This window comes from Centropristis striata, chromosome 8 (genome assembly GCF_030273125.1).
Source record: "Centropristis striata isolate RG_2023a ecotype Rhode Island chromosome 8, C.striata_1.0, whole genome shotgun sequence".
Classification (NCBI taxonomy): Eukaryota; Metazoa; Chordata; class Actinopteri; order Perciformes; family Serranidae; genus Centropristis; species Centropristis striata.
The window spans coordinates 36,537,278-36,563,239 of NC_081524.1; the positions used below are offsets into that span (position 1 = coordinate 36,537,278).

The 25,962-nt window shown below is 37.8% G+C and overlaps 1 protein-coding gene across 1 annotated transcript in view; it reads left to right on the plus strand.

Annotated features, from left to right (window-relative positions):
* The window catches only part of LOC131976489 (tumor necrosis factor receptor superfamily member 11B-like), a 29,139-nt gene extending 4,298 nt beyond the window's left edge, over window positions 1–24,841 (plus strand). The window contains exons 2-6 of the mRNA XM_059339551.1: window positions 7,468–7,695; window positions 8,245–8,389; window positions 17,731–17,931; window positions 21,883–22,107; window positions 23,085–24,841. Coding sequence (XP_059195534.1) covers window positions 7,468–7,695; window positions 8,245–8,389; window positions 17,731–17,931; window positions 21,883–22,107; window positions 23,085–23,479 — 1,194 coding nt within the window. The 3' untranslated portion in view covers window positions 23,480–24,841. The remainder of the gene's footprint in view (window positions 1–7,467; window positions 7,696–8,244; window positions 8,390–17,730; window positions 17,932–21,882; window positions 22,108–23,084) is intronic.
* The last annotated feature ends 1,121 nt before the right edge of the window (window positions 24,842–25,962 follow it).

Below are 25,962 nucleotides of genomic sequence, written 5' to 3' on the forward strand. Positions count from 1 at the left end.
GACCACAATTTTGAGTTAGCATTGATACGCTAATGGCTACTCTTGTAGCTGTAACAAGCAGCGCGGCTAGCATCAGTTAGCTGCTATCATCAGTTAGCCGCTAGCTTTCGCTAATGACCAAATTTCACCGCTTTTCCGCATTTCACAACAAAGAAATAAGAGTTAGCAGAACTATTGTCCCTTGTTGTGAACCTCAACTTAAAGATATAAGTAACAACAACTCACCAACTTGTTTTTGAGCAGACAACTGGCTTCATTTGTAACTTACATTATTGCCCTAAATGTCAATAATTTATATTTCCAAGTTTTACCAACTTAAATCACTGTTTTAGGCCAAAAAATAAAAGTTGTTTTTTTTGCAGTGTATTTGATATTTAAAGTACACATAATGCAGCACAATGACCAATATTGTATTCTATGTGAAATGATCATATTGTTAAAACTGAAGTATAAAGGTTATAAACAGGAGGTTTAGTCCAATACATTCCTAAGAGTCACAATATAAATTTGGGTTGTCATGATATTATTACATTCACTTCTGCTACACAGTTTTGCATTCATTAGTTGGACTCTTCTATTTCCACAGGCTTTTAAATAGAACCATGTGAGAAGTTTAAAATGGAAAATCTCTCACTCTTTAGTAGAGCTGCTAACAACCCAAACCAGACACAGATTGTGTAACAAGCCAAAAATGTTGAGAATCTGCTGTTTAATTTTTAGCAATTTATCATATTTTAAAAGCTTTTCATGTGGTGTTTAATGTAAAATCAAAAACTGTAAACGGACAAGTTAATATGAAATGAAGTTGAGTCTAAATTGCAACATTTTCCTCTGAAATATAGTGGAGTAGAGGTATAAAGTAGAAAAAATATATACAGTGTATATAGTACATCCCACTGATTGTATGTGATATGTGATACTGGATGATTTTTCAGTAATTTCTGTAATTTTTCATTCAAATGATTAAAAGTGAATTGGCATATTTGGCTTATTATATTTGGAATTGGCTTATAAAAAACTATTCCTTCACTGATGAACATTAGAAGTGCAACTAATGATCAATTTCATCACTAATACATCTGCAATCACTTGGTTTATAATAGTACAGATATATTTTTAAATGGCCCTCACAATTACAAAGTAAAAACTGACAGATTCACCAGTAAAACCAGCAAATGTCACATCTGAGAAGCTGTAACGCATGGATTTTTTTTTGCATGTTTGCATAACAAAAGTCTTATTAATCAATTATCAAAACAGATGCTGACTAATTCTCTAATGGTGTATTGATTTATTGACTAATTGTTTATATTATAATCAACAAAAATACTTCATAACTACTAACAATAAAACAGCAGACTGACTGAGATGAATTTACCGGCCATAATGTATTAATTGCTGTCAACACATCACACACATACTGTAAGTCATTTTTTAAAGATGTTTTAGCAAAATTGAAGCACACACACACACACACACACACACACACACACACACACATTCTTGTACTTCTATCTTTGTGAGGGCCCTCATTGGAATAGTGGATTTTTCATTAGTTTTTGTTTTAATTTCGTTGTGAATTTTTGTTTTCAAATTCAGTTAGTTTTAATTAGTTTTTAGAGTGACTTTGCTAGTTTTAGTTTAGTTTTTATTGATTTTAGTTTTTTTTTGTAATGGGGTATTTGTTGGATGGGAGATTAAAAGAGGTCACAGTAGATTTTGCCTTTCTTTCCTTTGTCTGATCCATCTTCATTATGTATGAAAAAAGTTGACAAAGATGAAAACGAAGAACATTTTCACTATAATTTTAGTTAGTTTTAGTTAGTTTTGCAACCACAAAATACAGTTTCAGTTAGTTATCTTTTTTTTTTTAACCTCTCATTTTTATGTCGGTAAACGAAAATGTTTTTTCAATTCTAATTTTCGTTATTTGGTTTCTTTTTTGTTAACTCTAATAACCTTGTTCCCTAGCCCCTTACGTTAACCATAACATGAACCTAACTGTAACCTTTAACCCTAAAGTGTGAAGTCTCAAAAAAAAGCCTTTAAAGAAGTGAGGACCGGCCGAAATGTCCTCACTTTGCAAAAACACATGTATACACACATATTCCACTTATACAGAACATGACCCCCCAATACATAGCCTCGAATAGAAGAAGTGGAATGGATGGTCCATGTGCATTAGTAGCTGTTACTCATAGATAACAGTTACAGCAAGTGTGCAGATATACAGGCGTGTAAATGAATAAACAGGTGTGCAAATATACATGTGCAAAAAAATGTGTGCAAAAATACAGTTTGGTAAATACAGTATAAGCAGCTAAGCTAAAATTTAAATAAATATTTAAAAAATACTCTTCTGTCCTTACTAAAAGGGGAGTCATTATAAAGTGCAATTGCAGTAGGTAAAAAAAGGTATTCTTGAAAAACGTGCTCTGGTCCTCACTATGTAGGAAGTACAAGAACACACACACACACGCGCGTGCACACACACACACACACACACATACGTGCTTACAGTTCACACACTTCCAAGGGCTGGAATCCCCCTCAGACCACCTGCGTTCTCCTCTTAACTGAAGCCATGTGCCTGCTGGATAAGCTGGTGTCGTGTGGTTTGGTCCCTTTGTGCCATGGCTCTTCTCCTCATGCCATGAATTTAAAACTGACCTCGGGCTACCCAAACTCTGATTCTCCGCTTTCTTTGCATTTCAGTGTGTTCCACATTCATTGTAACCCTAAGCCTGAACCCGGTCCATTGTAAGTTATTTAAATACTGCGGCTAATTTGTTCTGGAAGCATTTGAATATTTCCACTGACAACACAGGGGAGGCCATGTTTACTGATTTAAAATGTAATGTGACTCGCTGAACTCGGTTATTGTCTGTTTCTTGTTTCTTGTTTCTTGTGTTTTTTTGTATGAAGATAGATAGATAGATAGATAGATAGATAGATAGATAGATAGATAGATAGATAGATAGATAGATAGATAGATAGATAGATAGATAGATAGATAGATAGATAGATAGATAGATAGATATTTTTATTTCTATTTCCCTGTTTTAATTTTCAATTGTGTCTTGCTGTTTTTAATGTGTATGTAAAGCACTTTGAATTACCTTGTGTTGAATTGTGCTATACAAATAAACTTGCCTTGCCTTGCCTAGATAGGTAGGTAGATAGATAGATAGATAGATAGATAGATAGATAGATAGATAGATAGATAGATAGATAGATAGATCCCAAGCTGGGAAATTACAGTCAATTTCTCATCCATTATCTGTAAATTTCTGTAAAGTTTCTCTCTATAAACTCATATGGAAAGCATGTGTCATGATTTTAAAGGCTATTTCTGTCAGGTGTCTGAACTCTGTAGTTATGCCGCTACAGCCCATCTGTCATGCAGCACTCAAAGTGCACTTCAGCACGTTTCACCAAAGCAATCTGTCATCATTGCATCTGTCTCTGGATATAATTTTGACATCAGACAGGTCATAGAAAAACAAAAACCCTCATAAGTCTCATAAACCTCTTCGAAGGCAAATGACTGGCACTATTTCAGGAATTGTGTCATTAAATGTCAGTGATCTTACATGTGTGATAGATAAACACACTGTGAATAACGTTTCTGCTCACTAAACACCAGCTCAGTGCCAATAACATTGGGCTGGATTTTTCATCTCTCTTGCCTTGCCTGTTGTGAGAAACGTGGTCCGTGTCCCTGATCCAGGACGGCCTTGTGTATCACCACACTTTACAGTCTGGAATACACTTGCTGTTTGTTCCATCCAGAGGATAACATCTGTTAAAAAGCACATGTTCTCTGTTAAACACTCGGTAAAGATCTTTTTTGCTTTGCATAAACACAAGGCTTCCTCTCAACTCAATTCAAATGGGATTTACTGGCATATATTGCATAAGCAAACTGAATCAGATGAAACCCATTTCACCAGTATAAATAAAAAGTGTTTTTATTTTAACTGTTATTCATCCAGAGGAAGGCGACTCCTGCTTTTGTATTAACCTGATTTACATTCTCATCATCTACGATCATTTACATGCAGCTTCACTTCCTTGCTCGGGGAAGGTAGAATATTATTATTATTACCTTCATACCTTCGTCCACCCTTTGCCTGCAGATGGCTGCGCTCCATGTAGGATATGCATCTCGCAGAGCTTCACTCTGATGATGGTAACAGTATAATTATGGCTGTCAGTGGCCCCTAGCTGCTGTATAATTTGGGTTTCCAGCGGTAGTCCGTGATGTCGTCAGATGGCAGCTTCTAAGGCGACGAGGAGGGTGAAAAGTTCAATATCTCTTTTAGCTGATAGACGAATTCACACACACACACACACACACACACACAAACATACACACGCCACAGGACATCTCCCAAATACGTTAAGTCTTAAAAAGTTGACAGTTTTAGTTTTCTTCAGTAGCAGAATGCTACTGTACTGGCTGGTTCAACTTAAATCTTTGTTTTAAGATGTCACTGCGATAGTAAACTACGGCAACTACAGTAAATAGCCATTTTCAAAAGGGTCCCTTGACCTCTGCCCTCAAAATATGTAAATTAAAATGGGCTCTATGGGTACCCACAATTCTCCCCTTTACAGACATGCCCACTTTATGTGAATATCATGCCGGTTGGAACTTAATACTGCATAGTTTTCACATGCAGTATAAATGTATTACTTTCATATTTTATTTTTTTCTGCATACTGGGGTGCCTAAACAGTCTGTGAAGTGCATGAATTGGGTAAGACTGGAAAGCCCAGACACATGTGGATTCAATTAGCAAAATTTTTATTCATGTGTGATGTTGATGTGAGGGATTTGAGACCATTTTGATCAATTCTCTAGTGGTAAAAAATGTAGCAATACATTTGTGTAAGAAAACCCAGAAGTTTGTGCAACAACTTATGAGACATAAATGTATTCTAAGCCCTTACACACTTTCACAATGTATTTTAATTCATTTACTCATGTTTATGAAAGATTTATGCAGTGAACGACTTGACAGAGTGCAGAGCAGCATCTCACATCGTTCTCTTTTGTGTCTTTTTATTTAACCCACTGAACACTACTGTTACTTACTCTCAATTGCTTTGCACTGTACTGTATGTTGTACCTGGAGTCTGGCCAAACTACTGTTCTGTATGAAGGATATGAAAAACAATATGAACCTGACCACTTCCACATGTGCTCAGGCTCTCATGACTGAAGACTCCAGTCCTTCCCGTAAACTCACCCTGACTCGAACCCAAGATTAAAGTCAAAGCGACAAGTGTAACTGTACCCAGATTTGCAAAAAAACGCAAAAGAAAAAAAAAAACCCAGGTGACCCTCTGTCAGTCCCTCAGTACACTCCACCCTCCTGATGTTTCTAAATTGATTGGCTGTGGTCTTAGGGCTTAATAGTGTGTATATACACTTCTTAATTTGAAGAGCAGGACTATGATTATGGGTTTGATTCCCGCTGGGGCCACCCATGCTACAAACAAACAGATGCAGCCATGGTACTGCTCAGCGAGTCGCTGCGGATGAAAGCCTTCCACCAAATGTTGTGCTCAGAGGTCGATAGGTTTTGCCGGGAAAACCGCTGCGCTCGCCAGGCTGTTTGAAGCTTAGGTTTCTATTATGGTGTGTAAAACCCATTCATCTATTTTTACTATCTGTTTCAATGACCTCCACTGCAAAAGGAAACAGAAATAGAAGGACCTACACTTTTTTTTTTTTTTTTTAAACTTCTCTGTCATTTTAGATTGATATCTCCTTAAAAAGTAGTGTGTAGTACAGCACAGTGTCATAAATCATGAAGGCGAAATACAAACACAGTTGTAGATCAAAGCAGACGAGGAACCTGGACTTCACAACTCTGATGAAAAGATTTCTGCAACCAAATATTTTGTAATATAATATTGAATGAAAGATGCACATGTGCACACACATATACCCTGAAAATAACACTCTTTCTCTCTGGTTTTCATTTTGTTTCACACACTCGTACACATTGTGTTTTGTGGTTGAGAGTTTTAGGGTAAATGGGATAAGTACAAATACACACACGGAGGAAAGAGATCAATGGTGTGTAGCGGGTAAACTGTAGAGCAGAGTGGGTGAATGTTTTGTATTCTGGTGGTGAATGGGGAAAGCCCAGTAACCTCCAACAGTTCTCTTTATGAACAGCAGCCAGGAGAGGAGACCGCAGAGCACACAGACCAACACTGAGGAAGACGATAATTGGACACCGACAAACATGCGCACACAAACACACATGCAGCGACACACACATTCCTGCATGTGTGCACTCACATGCATGAATGTGTTGCAGTTGTTTGTTGTATGAATTCATTCATTTTTTTGAAGATGAACACACAAACATGGTGGAAAGCAGTAAACCACATAGAAGCACACACACACACACACACATACACATACACACAATGCAAGGACGGCCCATTGTTAGTTTGTCCAAGCAGTGAGGATGAATCCCGGCCAACGGGAAAGTCCACAGAGCCAATGGCTGAGGGACTTCAGGGTGAAAGGAGCCAGATGTGTGACATCTGGTCCACATGTGGCCTCGACCAGCTGCATGGCTGCATGTCAAACATGCTCACCAACTGATAGCTTGGATTTTAAGCCAGAGTTTTAGTTCCTGCTCTAGCGATGATACATGGGCTTGTTTTCGAGGCAATAACTACATATGTACGTCTAACAGTCGCCCACTTTACTGTGTGTCCGTATGGATGGTTTGCGTTTGGGGGAGGTGATAAATGGGTGTGGTGTGCTCTTGCTCCAGGGCGGTGTTAAACTGCTGTAGATCAGCGTTGATTCCCGTTGGACGCTTTTTAGCTACAAAGCAGGAAACAGGGTTCGGAGACTGCTGGTGAGGTCTGAACACACGGCTGCACAATTATGGTCTATAATCCTTTATTTTAATTGAATTTGAGCAGAATACTGGCATGCCTGAAACATCTGTGTTCATTTAAAAGCTTTGGAAAACGATTATGATTTTGAGAAATAAAGCCAAAAGTACAATAGAATAAATATGATCCTTTAATCAAACTAGGCTCACACACATTTAGCATCAAGACTTGATGCAACACGTAGCCATTATATCGCCTTCTGCAAACGCACAAATATTTAAAACACATTGTTGTTTAAAACGTCCCTGTGCATTGATCCATATCTTTAAAACTGTCTCCTCTAACTCCCTGAATGTTTCTCTTTAAAGCAGAGGAAATCACTTTAGGATTGCGTGTCCACCAGGAGCTTCAACTTTACAGCTCTGACCTGTCTTTCAACTCTTTCTTACTGGAAGCTTTGGGTTGGCGAGTGCTCCAAAATATAAAAATATTTGAACCTTTAGCCAAAGAGGAGCTGTGCATGAGACGGGTTTCATTAGAGATTTTGTCACTGCTGTTGACTCAGTGCTCAGACCCTCTTTCTTTCTCTTGCAGCTTTTCACAGCTTCTCTTTCCTGGGCCTTCCAGCAGCAGGCCGTACCGCCAAAGTACCAGTACCGGGACCCTGCGACCTCTGACCTCCTGCTGTGCGACCAGTGCCCTCCTGGCACGGCTGTGAAACGACACTGCACCGCTGACACGCCCACGGAGTGCCAAGCCTGTCCCGAGAAGCATTTTGCTGAGAACTGGCACTGGGGGGACACTTGCCAATACTGCACCTCGGTATGTAGGCCCAAAGGTTCTCTTTGCATTCTTTTCTGCAGGCTTGTTTCTCTTCTCTGTGGATCTCCAGTTGTTGTAGTATCTCCTTTGAGTGAATCATCCAAACCTGAGCTCAAATCCTGGTCAGCAATTCTCTTTGCGTGTAATATCCTTTTAATATTTTATCTACTGTGTTGTGGTTGTGCTTGTGCCTTTTTCTAAGATGAATGACTACACGGTTTGTTTACATTTTCCACTTTAGTTGTTGTTGCTAAAAATGAAAGTTTCACTGCTGATTGTGGTAGAGTGATCTTCCCCCGCAGTTGAGATGTTTCCCTCTTAGCCACTCTCGTAAAATTATGCAACGTGTATTGTTAAAATGTCCCTTTTGAAGTGTTATATATCCCTCTTCTTGTGTGCCATTTCTTGCATTTCTCACGACATTAACCCTCACCATGACATAAATAAATGAGTATCCTCTCTGTTTATATATGTGCATGTAAATCAGTGTTATTGCGTGCATGCAGCAGCACTGTTTCAGTGGGTGTGACCGTGGTTTGTTGTGTTTAGGTGTGCAAAGAAAGACAATTTGTGAAGCAGCAGTGTAACAGCACTCACGACCAGCTTTGTGAGTGTGGACCTGGATTCCACCTTGTGGTGGAGTTCTGCATCACACACAGTACCTGTGCACCTGGCTACGGAGTGACAGCTTTAGGTAAGACTTATTCATATCATTATTTTTTCATATAGATACTGGCGGACTGAAGATATCTGATAAAGAAGTTATTTCAGTTATTTTGTGGGGGGTTTTCGCCTATCCGGTTAGAACATAAATTAGATTTAAATCGGAAATTGCAGATTAAAAGTAAGTATCAGCACCAAAACCAGAGGAAATTAGGAATTTGGTCAGCACAAAGCGTAGGGGGAAGCACTGGCTGAGTCCTTATCGCCTCAATGTTATCACTCAAACTTCCAGAGAACAGTGTATCTGTATACGTGTGTGTGTGTGTCTGTGTGTGTGTGTGTGTGTGTGTGCGCATGCGTGCATGTGTGTGTGTTGTTGGACGCTGCAGTGTGTATGCATTTTCAGCATTTTAAGTCTCTATGTATTTAATCTTTCTTTTAATCTCTCGCTTAACTCTTCCACTGTCTCACTTTATGTCAGATCAGTTTAATTCCAGATATGCTTCACTGGTATGTCAAAAAGTGAGCCCTCATGTTGCCAAAGCAGAGACACACATCAGTTACAGATCAGCATTTTCGCATTAAGATGTCCTCTTCCTTGTATGACTGGAAGCACTTCATCTTCTTCTGATTCTGTGAATCAGATCTGTTCCAGATGCACACATTTCTTTTCGCAGAATCAACTTTTTTCTTTTTTTAACTGATTTCTGACTCTTTCTTAGAACGTTCTTTCTCTCTCTCTCTGACTGTCTCTTACACACGGACACACACAGTTTGGTTTGAAGCTGAACAGATCTTTTAGTTAAACATATGAACGAACACAGCTGTTTAATTGCCAGTAGTCATATTTTTAATTAGATCGGTTTGAAATTTCTCCCTTATTTCTGGTCTCTCTACCAGAGAAATGTCATTTTCATTCACATGCCAAAGAGAGGCAACAAGTGTTCTATTATTGGTGTTCTTGTGTGATCAAATAACACAAATTTATGCATTTTTTTCTTGCATTTCCACACCTGGCCTGTTCTAAGTGGGGGCAGTGTTGCCTGAAACTTCAGATTGTTTTACAGTTACAGTTCTTAATGTTGCAGCACTGATACATTTCTTAATTCTGTCCTTTTAAAATACATTTCTGCAAACAATCAAACATTCTTTCTAGTCTCCCTTATCCAAACAATTGTCTCAACACAGCTCTTCTATGCATTTATCAATTCATAGTTGACAGTTGAGAGCAATGGCTCGCCGCTTGAATTAAAATGATCATTAATGAAAGAAATGATGATGGTTGGACGTATATTTGGTTTAATGGGTCTTGGAAATAAAGTGTGGAAAATATTTCTTAATGGAATTAACAAGACATCCATCACATTATTGTAGTGTGGAAAATGATAACTTCACATTTTCCATGAACTCCATTATTCGGAAATATGTTTGTAGTTGTTAAATATTATCATTTATTTCCGTTAAAGTAGGTAATCACTGCTGTCACAGCTCGTCACGCCACAGTGAGATTAATATTTAACCTATTGTGTCTGTGTAATGCGTTGCAAAATATCCCCCAAAAAAATTCTTTGTGAGTCATTATACAACTTTGACGTATTCCCTTTTACTCCAAGCAGCACTTCCTCAAAACTCTGTGTGTACAGAAGTCTCTGTTGGTTTATTCTTAATTGAATTAGGTTTTGTTTATTTTAATGGGTTTTATCTGAGTGAAGGAAGCTGACTAATTCACATTTATATGCACACATGTTAGTCATGCAACTGCCATTCACATTCTTTGTTTTCTTATCTCATTGTTCCTCTTGATGTCTATACCTGATAAAAGTAAAAAGAACATTGTGAGTTCCACGAAAGACTAAACCATCGCCGTGCCAACCATGCCAACCAGAAACAAATCAAGTCTAATTGATAAGTCTTCTGGGAACTTTAAACTTATCTTTTAAAGTCAACTTCCTTTCAACAAACATATCAGTGATTGTGGCAAATCTGATAATATAATAGGTGATTCTTTATATTGTTTTATATCTGCTGGTTAACCCTAGCCTGGGTATACCCAGACTGCCTTGCGCGCTCGAATTTGATTTCGAACCTCCAGGCAGTCTGGAAACGAGGCGATTATCTTAGCCCTGTTTTAGGGATCCAATCACAGAGCGGGGAGGGACGGTGAGACGATGACGCGTACTACTCGGCACTTGGAAGCTTTCCGGATCCAACATGGCTGCTGCGGACGCGAAACTCTCTTTAGCTGTAGATGGTGTTTTAAATAGTTTAGAGCGAAAGTTGAAAGGCGAAAGGTCTCTCGGCAGCTCCGCTGTCCCCCGGCTCGTAACGAGATCACCGGTAGCGGGGCTATTAGCGCCGCACGGGCGGTTTCTGCGGCTCGTTGCGCCGAGCCGGTGAGACCGCCGGTCACCGCCGGTGATCTCGCTCCGAATCGGGGGACAGCGGAGCCCCCAGAGACCCGCAGCAGCTTGATTATTGACCATAAAATCAGTGGATGTGTGTGGCTGAATGACATGAGGGGGAATAAAGCGTGAAAATAAATAATCTTGCAGAAAGCGAGAACTGGAGAAGCAAAGCAGCAAGCAACACTCTCTCACAGACACACACACAACAAACATCCATCTCTGTTGCTCTACTACGTCATCTGGTATAACTGATCTGATTGGCTAAGAGCTACCTACAGACGCTTTGATAGACATTCTAAGCGTCCAATAAACGGCTCCGGAGGATCGTAAACCACGCCTCCTCTACGGAGAAATGCATTGAAGGTGTCCAGACCAAATCTCCAATGAGATTTGGTCTGGTGTTAGCCAGGCTAGGTTAACCCTTTATCAGGCAAAGAACTATATTTGGTAGTGAGAGTCAGGTAATATTTTGAGGAAAAAGTTGCAAATTTACTCGACTAAAGTGGCAAATCTGCGTGAAAAAAGTCGCAGATTTACAAGAAAAAAGTGGGAAAAAAGCAACTTTTTTCTCCCAGATTCACCACTTTAAATCTCATAAATCTGGGCATTTTTTTCCAGTAGATTTGCCACTTTAATCTTGTAAACTTTTTTCTCAAAATATTATTTTCGTATGTTGTTTTTTTTTACACATACTGGCAGTATGTAATATCCTCCAATATTCTCTAGGGTTGAAATTTGGAATTTGCAAGTATTTCAATGAGTGTCCTATTAAGGGTTAAAGTGGTGAATCTGGGAGAAATAAGTTGCTTTTTTCCCACTTTTATCTCGTAAATCGCAGACTTTTTTCGCGCAGATATGGCACTTAAAATCTCTTAAATCTGCGACTTTTTTTCTTGTAGATTTGCCACTTTAATCTAGTAAAAAATTTTCAAATGGGGTTATGTGAGCTACAGTCATTGTCAGTGTATTACCTACAGTATAATTTCTGTATAATGTTCAGTATAATGTCTTCAAAGCCACCTTTGACTCTCTGATTCCCTTGACTTGAATTTTTATGGTAATTATAGTCAATGTAAACTTTAACAGGGCTGTCTGAAGGAAAGTTAAAGCAGTAAAAGGATATATAATATAAATATAGCATATGCTTTTACTGTTGTAGTTTTTTTAGGTAAAATAAGTTTTCCACAGCAGAACTGAACCAGCAGTGAAGCATGACATTTTCCACAGAATGCTTCATCGCTTGTTCCTCTTCATACATGACAATGCATACTTAACAGTATAATTAAAGAGGAAATTTCACAGACACTAATCAACAGCTTCTTCTCCATAAATAGTGTGACCTTTCCCCTGCATTCCTGAAGCTTCCTCTTTTAATTTACCACAGCTTTACAGACTCTAATATATTGCCAACCATAAAGACGACTTTGTTTTGGCTTAGTCATTGTGTGAAAATACTGAATCGGCGTCTAATGGAATAACTCTAGCATGGATGGAATTTTGCAAATTTTCTTTAATGACTTAGAAATGATCTCCAGTACTCAAATCGATGCACATGTATTTGAAATGGTTTCTCTCTTTAAATAATGAGGAAAAAAATGATGAGACTAGAAATCCATCTCTGTCTCTCTATCAAAGAATTAAAAGTCATTTCAAATATTTGGGTAATGTTTTGTCACTTGCTGGCACATTTGATTGGAATCCCTAGTTCTCTGCCTTCAGCTTGAACATCAGCAACTACCTTCCCTTTCAGCCTGGTCTCACAGGAATCCGTGAAATAGCCACGGAATCACTCAAATTTCTATGAAAATGACACGGACTTTGCTGCAATGCAAGTTAATGACAGTCATATCCCGTGGCTATTCCATGGATATTTGATCCTATTGGTTTGTTCCAAGTCACGTGACTTTCAAGGTCCCGGCGGTCAGAACAAAAAACATGGCGGACAGTTCTGTCATTTTTAGTGAAAATAATCAATATTTTGACTTAGTTTCTGCATAAAAATGGATTTTGATCACATTTCTAGCGAGAAATATATGTTTCAGAACCCCACTGGCCCATAAAAACATTTATAAAAAGTCATTTCTACCATCTGCAGACGCTATACTAAATAGTGGCCGGTAACACTGTACCCCACGTCATTCTTTTTATTGATGTTGTGTTTTTTGTGTGTCGAAAGACAAATTTCTGCTCTGTTGAACAGACAATAAAGATATATTCTATTCTATTCTATTCTATTTTCTAAATATTCACTCAGTGAATGTACATAATCACTTTGTGGTGAAGATCTTGCAAGAAAAATATGATCATTAACTTGCATTGTAGCGAAATCCGGATTTTGAGTTAAGCAAATCTGTGGCTATTTCACGGATTCCTGTGAGACCAGGTTGTCCCTTTAGTCCGATCCTTCTCCACACAACACAGCACCAAATGCCGTCCGGGCTAAGTGTTAAGCCAGATGCGGCCGTGGATGTCATTCTCATGGTGGATATCTGACCTGATATTCTTGCAGATTCTCTCCTTGGTGCGTCACTATGATTGTGGGCAACTTAAAGAGAGGTTGAATGTTGAATTTCAACATTCCAGTGTACACAATCTGATATTTCTACTGGAACCGCAGTCCAAACTGGCACTACGCTTCTCATGACTTCATCGCTGCACACATGAAACATTTTCCATGTATTTTCTGGTTATTATCAGACCCCTGCTGTTCTGCCACCGCTTTTAAAAGATGAGACAACATTTTCCGTGAATTCCTCTAACATCGATCTACACTCGAACTTGAAAGTCTACTGACGCTCTGCAGACATGAGACAGCATTTCAGGGGGTTCCCCATTTGATTATGTAATGCGTCGAGATGTGGTTTTGACCTTTAAACCACAGGATGTTAAAAAACTGATGGTTCAGTCGCCCAGAAACACATGCCTTTATATGATTCCATTCCTTTCTCCTTGATCTCCTGATCGGTCTGTTACGAGTTGTGACTCTTTTAATCTTTTAATCCTTTCTAGCTTTTTCATCTGTGTTTTTGGAAACTGGTTCTGTCCGAATAGAATACAAGACACAGTTGAATATAATATACAAGAAAGAACCAACAACTGAATGAATAAAACAATGCAACTGATGATTGCCTCAATATAGTGCTGCAACTTAATTATTTTCATATTATGAGTTAATCTGACAATTATGTTTTTGGTTGATGGAATAAATCTCTGAAATTAAATCAAAATTATGTTTATTAATAGCAAATTTTGAAGATATCTAAAAATGTAAAGGGGCATTGTGTAAGAGGTGGCTAACACTATCAACAGAATGTGAAGAATTGACAAGAAAGGACAGGTTATCTCATTAAATTTGCATGCTAACCAGTTAACCCCGGCCTGTCCTGTCTTTCACAACAATGTTCCTCAAGAGACGATAGTGAGTCACTGCAGCGTCCAGTCAGCTAATAGAGAGGATGAACAAATAGATGCAGCGTCACTGTTAGCTGTACAGCAGTTGGAAAGAGAGAATATGCTCCATGTGCAAAGACGGAGGCCATAGCCCAGACCTCGTCCGGCCCGCATGAGGTTACCCAGAAATTAGTTCAATACAACCGCAGTGCTTTTATTTTGAAGGTGGTTTACGTACCCACCTGCAAAGACTCGACTCTTTACTGATAGTTCACAAGATTTATTTATTTATTTATTTATTTTTTATTACAAACCTTGTGTCCTGTCAGCCACTATAGAAGCCTTTTTCATACTTTATATCAACTATTTTTGAATTAGGACGCACTCCTTATTATTTACCGTTCGTTTTTAATTTTTACCGTTCCACCTGTTATATCCTGTCACTACCTTTCAAAATAAAAGCACCCGTTTCACACTGGACGGCGCCTTTTCTAAATAAAAGCGTCACAACATTGTATTCCTATCAGTAGCAGCTCAAAACCAGATAATTTGCTGTATTTTATAAAACGATTAAATTAATATTTGTGGCCATGAGCATACAACCAAAAATGACACATTCTCCCTTAAAAGATCTGTTTTACAACTGAATCCTAATTTGACCAGGTGAGCCCCGTTGAGGTTTGAAACCTGTTTTCAAGGCACGCCTGGCCAAGGTAGCAGCATATAGAATTTCACACAAATCATAGTCAGACAACGGATTTTAAAAAATAATATAAAGAGATACTTTAGTAATACTTAAAACCTAAAAGTGGGCTTAGTGTGAGTCATTTACCATAGAGTTTACAATTATCCTGAGAGTTATTTTACTTTATAATTAGACAAAGAAAATCAGCAAATCCTCACAATTAAGAGGCTGAAACTTAGAGATTTGGAAAATAAAATAACTTATTGTATTGTGTAAGTAAGGTAACTGACCTGAGCAAAATCGATTTACCTTTAGGGAAAATAAAGAACATTATTTCTTTATCAATAAAAAATCAAACGCTGCAAAACATTTTTAACAACTCAATGAATCTATCTTCTTCTATATCTATAAATAGATGTTTTTAAATTTACATATTTCTATTCAATTCTGTTAATTAATACATCACTCACTATGTAGACAGCTGAGGTTGCACCTCATCTGCCTTAGATGACGTCTAAATCTATAAGTTTTCAAATAGGCTGATTCAACATTGACAGAAGAAAAATTCTGAGAAAACAAAAGATCATTAGAACATATTACAGTAAGGCCGACACATTCTCATGCACTGTACATGCTTTGTCATCAGGGCTGCAGGAAACATGAGCACTTTGCCGTAGGCCAGCGGTTTCATCTTTTCATGCAAAGTGGTAAAAAATGTGCCACGATAGAGGGAAACTAATCAAAAGGTTACATCTGAGTGAAGCATAGCTCGTACTCCACCCACACGCTTTCACTTCTTAACTTCTTCAACATAAAAATAAAAGGAGGATGTGATTACAACACGAGTTCCACTACGCAGAGATCGTCATAACATCATGCGAGCAACAGGTCATATACCAGAAGTTTTATTGGTTTACTGTAATGTCATATGGTTATAACTTGTCGGCACAATAAACTGCATTATTACATCACAAGGTGGAACAATTTCTTCTTATTTTCAAATATTATTAGTCAATAACATAATCGGTTACATATTCTACATTATAAATTCATTAAAATGTGTTTTTATGTCATGAGAATATTTATTTTTTCACATCAAAAGCTGATGTTCTAAATTGATTTTTATGCAGATTTTTTTTTTGATTTACCCTTATCTGACGTGAAAAAATCAGCTGACAAATCAATTTTTGTGGTTATGCATTTCCTATTCAAAATCAAGATATAGAAACTTAGGAGGTGAGTAAGCGGCGGCGTGAGTCATTTCCAGAATCACACATCACATCTGTCACCCTGGTGCGTTGTCACATGTGGTCATAGTTCTTGGAATCACATCACCTTTGTCTCGTTCATCAGCGGCAGTAAATGTTGACAGCAAATGAAAATGACTGAGATGAGTAAGATGAAACTGAACAATAAAAGTGAGAAAAATTTGTTTTTTTTGGTTGTTTTATCATAGTTTAAAATATGACAGTTAATATATATAATTTTTATTTTTAATATAATATATATATATATTCTTCTTTCTTTCTTTCTTTTCTCCTTATTGTTGTATAGATTTATGATGATTTTAAACTCTAAGCTATATTTATACAGGGTTTATTTTTTTATTTATTTTTTCTCAGGGTAAATGTATATTGTAATTGTTTGTAATTTTATTCTATTTTGTAGATGGGGTAATTGTATATTGGATTTTTATAGTATTGTGATTTTGTAATATAATTTTTTTTTCTTCTTCCTTTTCTCTCCTATTTCTTTCTTTTCTCCTTATTGTTGTATAGATTTATGATGATTTTAAACTCTAAGCTATATATAATAGGGTTTATTTTTTTTGTTTTTTTTCTCAGGGTAAATGTATATTGTAATGGTTTGTAATTTTATTCTATTTTGTAGATGGGGTAATTGTTTATTGGATTTTTATAGTATTGTGATTTTGTATGTTGTTGTAAAAGCCCAACTAAGGACAGGAGTTGAAAATTAGCTGAAGCTATATATCTGTATGCAGCACATCAGATGCATGCCCTGTATCTATGCTAACTGCATTGTCCCTATCAAATAAAATAAAAAATAAAAAATAAATTGATTGATTGTCTTTATTTTGAACATGCAAAAAATTTAAAAAACAGACACTTTCTGCATGCTCGAAAGGGTGTAGGAGGAAGTAAAAAAAACGTATCTAGTCCTACCCCTTAACAGATCAATTTGACTTGGATAGTTAGTATTATGGTATTAACATGTCAGTAGGGTAAAAAGCTATATTAATGCATATATACACTACTGGTCAACAGTTTTAGAACACACCAACTTTTCCAGAATTTAATTGAAAATGATGCAGTTTAATGTCACAGTTTACTCTGAAATTATTGCACATTTGCAAAATTTAAAATTCTTTATTGAGCATGATAATGTTTTGAAAGTTAAAAAAAAAGATTCAAAATCACATTTTATGTTGGACTAAAGGACTAAAAAAAGACACAAAATGACCAAAAAAAGACAAAAAATGACTAAAAAAAGACACAGCAAGACACAAAATGACTTACAAAGACATGAAAAGAATAAAAAAATTGACAAAATAGCCCAAGACTCCATAGAGTTAGGTTGTTAACCCACTTCTTGTTCCCTGAAAAAAGGCCTAGTTGTATAATTCTGAAATGTACATTATTTTTCAGTTTTGGTTAACCTTACGTTTTTTTTATTTACCTCTGGCAGTTCACCACTTACCTTTGTACCCTTTCGAGCTGTTCATTTGACTTGAACTGCTTGAATTTCAATAAAAAACTAGAAAAATTGGGGTGTTCTAAAACTTTTGACCGGTAGTAATATATAATAATAAACAAAAACAATCATGCTTTCATTCATTAAAATAACACATGATCCTGTGTCTATCTCCAACAGGTTCACCAGTGAGTGATACCGTGTGTGAGCGTTGTCCAGCTGGTTATTTCTCCAGCTCCGACTCCTCCTCTGAGCCATGCCGGCCCCACAGAAACTGCTCCGATTGGGGCTTGAAGACGTTGAGATGGGGCTCGTCCACTTCAGACAGCCTCTGTGGCACCACGCCGGATTGCTCTCAGCACCACCCTTTGTGCCACACTGGTAAGACACACAACTCTGCAGGAGGCTTCATTCACTAATAAGAATCATATGGGAAGTTTTAAAACTAATGCAGAGTAGAGACTGTTTGTACAGTGTATACACACACACACACACACACACACAAACAAACACACATGTGATGATGTTTTTCAGCAAACCTCAATTGTCAACAACTTAAAATCAGCCAGAGCTGAATTATTTCAAACATTTGGTCATTTTCATTCCTGAAGGCAGGGGATTTCCTCGGTCAGGTTCGTTGTCCAGATTCAATTCTTTTCCAAATTCTTGCGTGTCTGAAAACCAACACAAGAGAGAAAAGCCAAAGCGAGGGGTTGAATGGGATGTTTATGCCACTACTGTCATAATGACCCATGATGGATCAATTACTGCGTTAGCTGTCATATCCTCAAACTACAATAACAGAGGAAACTGAGTCAAGCACACAGAGACACAAGACGAGCTGGTGAGTCTGTGTTACTCACACTTGAACTATGACAGATGCTGATACTTAATTTGAGAGGAGAAGCCTCAAATATGACACTGAACTCCCAGAGACTGAGAAACCACAGTCACTGGAGAACACACACATATAGAGGCCCTGGCACACTCGTGCACACTTTGTCCCACACTGAGAGGGAAACACACCCACACACTGTCGGCCCTCAGGGAGGGTGATGCTGTCCTCAAACATTCATTCACAAATTGTCTTCCTGCGGACTACACAACCACAGATTGTCTGCAGCAGATCCTGGAACAGTTTAGCAGCTTTTCAATAAAAAAAAGAGGAAATTGAAAGCATTTGGGATTCCCAAAGTTGCTACGTGATTTGGAGAAACCACCAGGACGTCAGTGTCAATTATAGAGCAAGCCGCACTTAAATTATCCAGACATCAGAGAAACAACTCTAATATCCTCTTCTCATTAAACTCAGTCATACTACACTGACATTGGTTTTACTGAACCTTTTTTTTTTCTCTAAATTTACCGGTATCCCTCGTGTTCTGCAAGGCAATCAGAAAGTACTATTACATAAACACAACTACAGAAATGCTTCATAATTTTATGAAAGTTGCAATTTCATTGACATAGACAGTTTCACATCTTCTTCATCGTGACTCTTGTGCGTAATATGAAAACCCTGCTCTTTGCAAAAAAAACATGTCTTGCCTTATAAGGAAGGTGCAGCAGAACTTTGCTTGCAGAAAAAGTAAAGCATGCAAAAATGAAATAGCGTAGGTGGTTGTGTGACCGAGCAGCAAAGCGCAGCACGTTTCATCTCTATTTGCCTCAGCTTAACTCTACTACCAGCATATTTAACATAGTAGAACTACTGACTGGAGTCTCCAACACTGCAAAAAAAGAAAAGTAGGCTGAACTCAAAATTTCAAGGCGACAAACTTTGATAAAATTTTAAGTTGGACAATTAAACTAAATATTTTAAGTTTTGTTTTTGAGTTTGCTCAACTCTGAATTCAGATTTTTGTCAACTCAACTGTAAATTGTCCTAACTTATAATTTTATATTGTAATAACTTTTAATCCTTACTTCTGCTAACTTCTGCAATGTGCTGAATGGGCACGATTGTAATGCTGCAATGAAATGTCAGCTAATGTTGCGACCACAATTTTGAGTTAGCATTGATACGCTAATGGCTACTCTTGTAGCTGTAACAAGCAGCGCCGCTAACATCAGTTAGCCGCTAGCGTCAGTTAGCCGCTAGCATCAGTTAGCCGCTAACATCAGTTAGCCATTAGCATCAGTTAGCCGCTAGTTTTCGTTAATGACCGAATTTCACCTCTTTCCCACATTTCACAACAAAGAAATAAGAGTTATCAGAACTATTGTCCCTTGTTGTGAACCCCAACTTAAAGATATCAGTAACAACAACTCACAAACTTGTTTTTGAGCAGACAACTGGCTTCCTTTGTTGTGCTAACTTACATTATTGCCCTAAATGTCAATAATTTATATTTCCAAGTTTTACCAACTTAAATCACTGTTTTAGGCCAAAAAACACAAGTTGGCTTTTTTTGCAGTGAAAAATAAACCACTGTAAGAAACAACCATCATAGCAAAGTGGTTACTTATTTATCTTCAAATCATCGTTTAGTTATGTAATTAATGTCATCTGAAGAACCTAAATTAGGAAAATTACAGTTAATTTGCCTCTTCAAAATGCCTCAGTGAATAAAAATGAGGAGCCAGCTCTGGGTGCTTTGCAGAGGAACACAGATGGCCTGAGTTTGTCAAACTGATGTCAATGGTTGTTCTGTGCTGTCAACACAAAGGGAGCAAATCTTTGTTTCGGCTGTGGTCAAATTACAAGACAACAGTCTGACCACAAAAACAAACATGTACGTATAAACAAATTCAGACATATAATAGGCCTGATGGGACTCTGTGGGGACCAAACCATGTAATCTGAATCTATTCTAAACATCACCTGTGCACCACGAACAATACCCCTGTGAACAATACCGTTAAACTGACTGAGTCATTCATCTAATTACCTCCGCTGTGGAGCTTATGTTTTCACTTTGATTCGTTGGTTTGTCTGTCAGCAGGATTTTTTTTTTTTTTTTTAATTGCTTGGTTGATTTTCATGAAAGTTGGTGGAGGATGTAGCATATGCCGAGGAAGAATCGATTACATTTAATGCAGCTCTGAATCAGTGGACGGATACACAAATATTTTTTAACTTTTTGATTGAGATTGATCAAGATTTAAGTCATGCCTCCCTTTCTGTTTTTGGAAACTGGTTCTGTCCGAATAGAATACAAGACACAGTTGAATATAATATACAAGAAAGAACCAACAAATTAATGAATAAAACAATGCAACAGATGATTGACTCAATATAGTGCTGCAACTTAATTATTTTTATATTATGAGTTAATCTGACAATTATATTTTTGGTTGATGGAATAAATCTCTGAAATTAAATCAAAATTATGTTTATTAATAGCTAATTTTGAAGAAATTTAAAAATGCAAAGGGGCAATGTGTAAGATGTGGCTAACACTATCAACAGAATGTGAAGAATTGACAATAAAGGACAGGTTATCTCATTAAATTTGCATGCTAACCAGTTAACCCCGGCCTGTCCTGTCTTTCACAACAATGTTCCTCAAGAGACGATAGTGAGTCACTGCAGCGTCCAGTCAGCCAACAGAGAGGATGAACAAATAGATGCAGCTTCACTGTTAGCTGTACAGCAGTTGGTAGCTTTACACCTACAGCTGTGGCTGATCCAGGATCAAATCCGGCCTTTCTATCTGTCACTATCGAATAAAGAACCTGGTCTCACAGGAATCTGTGAAATAGTCACGGATTCGCTTAACTCAAAATCTGTGGAATAGCCACGGAATCACTCAAATATCCGTGAAACTGACACGGATTTCGCTACAATGCAAGTTAATGACAGTCATATCCCGTGGCTATTCCATGGATATTTGTTCCTATTGGTTTGTTCCAAGTCACGTGACTTTCAAGGTCCCGGCGGTCAGAACAAAAAACATGGCGGACAGTTCTCTCATTTTTAGTGAAAAAAACAATATTTTGACTTAGTTTCTGCATAAAAATGGATTTTGATCACATTTCTAGCTAGAAATATATGTTTTATTTTCTAAATATTCAGTCAGTGAATGTACATAATCACTTTGTATGTTGGAATAGCCACCGGATATGACTGTCATTAACTTGCATTGTAGCGAAATCCGTGTCAGTTTCACGGAAATTTGAGTGATTCCGTGGCTATTCCACGGATTTTGAGTTAAGCAAATCCGTGGCTATTTCACAGATTCCTGTGAGACCAGGTTGCTAATAAAGCATGAAAAATGCCACTCCCCAGTTGCCCATCTAGTTGTATATTGTGCCACTGCTATGATGTATGTTTTGTTAATGTTTTAAACCCACTCTCCCTGTCTGTCTTTCTCTCACAATTCATTCCAGATGTGACTCTGTGTGAGGAAGCAGTCTTCCAGTCTCTCTCCTCTCTGCGCTTGTCCTCGGTGCCCCTGGAGCGGCTGTTAGAGAGTCTTCCTGGGCGGAGAGTGGATCATAAGAGTCTGGAGAAGCTGAAGAAGGCCTGCTCTCCACAGCAGCAGGTCCTCCAGCTGCTGCGACTGTGGAGGGAGCAGAACAAGGACCAGGACAAGATGTATGGCATCATTCAAGGTACAGAAATAATCTGCACTTTTTGTTTTTAGTAGGGGTGCACCGATTGCAATTTTCTGGCCGATCACCGATTTTTAAAAAGCCTTACCTGCCCATTCCGATTTTGGCCGATATTGATTTTTTTATAACTCACAGCTGAACCTTATTTTATTGAAAAACAATAACACAGCAGTATTTTTCTCTGACAAATAAAGGAAATCACAATGCCTGAGGTACTGAACTTAAAATAAATAGCAACAATTTACAGGACAAACTAAGAAAAGAACTGCAACCATAAATAAAGTGTCCTGAGTTTTTTCGTTATAGTGCAACATACATACAACTAGGGATGGGCATCGGTTTTAGAATAAACGAATAGTCATTAAATCAAAAAAATCGAATAGTTCATCATATCTGGAAGGAAAAAAAGTTGTATTACTGGTGCCTTCCACACGGGGGCAGCGTAGCATTTGATTATACAGTGTGGCGGCTAGATGCCAAACTGTAGAAGAAGAAACAGAGTGTCGGTGCTTGTTGTAAACAAACGGAGATCACTAAGTGAACACCTCCCGCAGCAGCAGCACATACACACTGTACTGCTACAGAGCTAACTGTTAGCCTGTTAGCACATACACACTGTACTGCTACAGAGCTAACTGTAGCTAATTGCCGCTAGCGGCGGCTCTTCTTAATGAGCCGGCCTCCGGCTCGTTAGCGGCTCGTTAAGAAGAGGAAGAAGGAGTAGCTGGATTTGTCTCCAGTCGCTTTCTTGAAAAATAGTTGCTAAGGGGGTCTGAAAAGTTGCTAAATTTAGCAACAAAGTTGGGAGCACTGCTTCGCCAGTGGGGGGTTATTATCGAGGTAGATAAGATCGCTAGATAAGATCAATTTGACGTAAAAGAATCGGCCAATCCCGCAAAATTAAGGAAATCTGCCCTAATTTTTAGCCACTCTAAGACTTGGATTTGTATATTAACGGTTGCACCCTGTCCATCCAGGTGTGAACCACTGTGAGAGGAAAGTCTCCCGCTGCAACGGCCTCAAAAACCTGACCCTGGATGACCTCGTGAAGGTCACCAACAGCCTGCCTGGAGTCAAAGTTCAGCAGGAGGATGTCCAAGCCATCTTCTCTACTTGCCTGCCGAGGCAGTACATCCTGCAGCTTCTTCACCTCTGGAAGATGGCAAACTATGACCTGGATCTGGCCAAAGCTCTGTCTCACAGTCTGAGGGTGCTGCGCAGCCAGGGGGCACCACGCCATCTGCTGAAAGTCTTGAAGAAGATCAGCCGCATCATAGGAACCACCTCGGCGCACAAGATGTATGAGAAGATGTTTGTCAGCATGCTTCACGATGAGTCGTGTTTTAAGGCTCATAAGCCTTTAAATGAATAGAGGTTTGGGAGGTACAAGCAGGAATATATGCCATTTATAGCATAAACAGACACTAATGCAGATAAAAGAACACCAAACACACTTAGTGAGCAGGGGGATAAATGTATGTGAAAGAGTAACAGACATGGGTAACGTGATAATGTCAGGTCTTTAAGATATCACCAAATGATGTCAAGCTATGCATGTAGTGCCTAACTGTAACATAAGGGCAACATGGGAAGGTAGATTCTTCTTTGCCTCTCTGAATTTTCTGAGCAAAAACTTTTGCAGATATAAAGATGTTTAGATATGAGGTGTCAAGGGATGCTTATGATACCAACCTCTTGCGGTTTCCACACCAAACGCTAAGCACATTTTTCACACAGCGCAATAACATACAAAGTCAGGGTGATGTGAATTTTGCAACTCAAGCGAGAAATAAGGGTGAAGCTGTCAATAATCAGCGTTGAGATTCTCCTGCATAGCCCTGATTGATCCAAACTCCATTCAGAAAACAAGCATTTTAAAAGTTGTGTGCTTGGCTTCTTGTTGAATTCCAACTTTTTCTAAATCTGTTTTGTCGGCATACTTTAATACATTCATTGCAATTAATAAAGCAAAATCGGTTCATTTTAGGTTCATATCTCTGCAGTTGCACCCTACTGGTAGTCATCCAGATCAATTTCCTGGAGAAAGCAGTGAAATTCACCTCCGTATTATGAAGTGGTGTGTAAATTTGCTTAATGTTTGATGTGAGCCTAGCATCAGTATCTGTTTGAACCTATGAATCTACTAAGCCTTAAAAAAAGAAAGAAAAACTATCAAAAATCTGTGTATTCCAGGCAGACCGAAACAAAAAAAAAGGTTTCCTGGGAACTTTTTGACCGGAGTCTGTGAAAAATGAAAAACTATTTAAGATGTAAATAGCACACTATTTTATGGAAGATAGGCTGGCAGATGTTGTGTTGTTTTTTTTTTTATTATTGCTTTCTCGCTGATTGAGAGGAAGGATTTGGTTTCATAATGAAATACATGTATTTGCTACAGTTTTCCTTTGTTTGTTGGTTTGTTCTGGACTGCTGGCAAGTAAAGCTCATCTGAATTTTTTTTAATTGTCAGCTTTATGAATGTACAAAGGAGTGCAATTGTTTTCTATTTAAAAAATAATAATTTTACTTTCTGAATATGTAAAGGCTTGTTTTTATTACTTTATCAGAAATACTGGATTCCAAATGCTGCAAGTTCATGAAGTGATATTTGTTTTATATTTTGTTTTATCACTTTTATATTATTAAATGTATGGTCTTTATTGTATATATGCCTGACTGGTCCTCTTTAAGCTCGTGTAACTTGTGAACACTAATGTCAAATGATCTGATTAAAATCAGTTTGTAAAAATGTGTTGTTTCTTTATAAATAAGCAACTGGATTTGATTTATTCCTCCAGGTCGGCACAAGCTGAAATTCATATGCTAATAATGACATAATGTCTTAAAGGGTTAAAATGGTGAAGTGATCACATTTTATATCCAAAAGGTCAAAGGTCAACTTCAATGTGGCATTAAAGTGGGTATCAAAAACACATTTCTGGCTATAATTCAATGCAATAACACAGGAATAGAGGTTGGAGATTATGATCACATATTTCACATTTAGTGAAACTAATCGTGTGTTGAGTAAAGGTTTAAGAATGTTCCATCCTCTTCTGTCATGTCAAGTTTAATTTGCTTCATGTGTGAGGAAGGAATAACCTCAAATGCCAATTTTATGCCATGGATATGGATGGAAGTGCTGGCAAACATTGTTGCCCTGATTGTGACCATATTTCGCATTTGGTGAAACTAATCGTGTGTACCTCCCTAGAAATTGTGTTGATTTTGAAAATCTTTAGAGCTGCCTGGTGAAGATGTGTGTGAAGCATCCACAGTTTTTTTACATCCATATTTGAAGCGTATCACGTTCTGTCCTGGTCCTCTGGTAGTCTGCCTTTAAAGAGTCTTTTCTTTTCATGCCATCAGAGGGAAATGTTGCAGTTTATACTCCACTACATTTATCTTGACAGCTTTAATTACTGCAAAAAGCCAACTTGTATTTTTTGGCCTAAAACAGTGATTTAAGTTAGTAAAACTTGGAAATTTAAATAATTGACATTAAGGGCAATTATGTAAGTTAGCACAACAAAGAAATTAAGCCAGTTGTCTGCTCAAAAACAACAAGGGACAATAGTGAAATTCGGTCATTATCGAAAGCTAGCGGCTAACTGATGCTAGCGGCTAACTGATGCTAGCCACGCTGCTTGTTACAGCTACAAGGCCTAAAAGTTACTGAGTAATCAATTAGTTGATTGACAAAACTACTTTGATTGTTTTATTATTCTTGTAATAAAACAAAAGTGAGATTTTTTATGCATGGAGTGACTATTATTAAGTGACATTTTAAATGCAGGACTGTTATTTTGTTTCTAGAATATTTTTACAGTGTGGTATCAGTCATTTTCCTGAAGA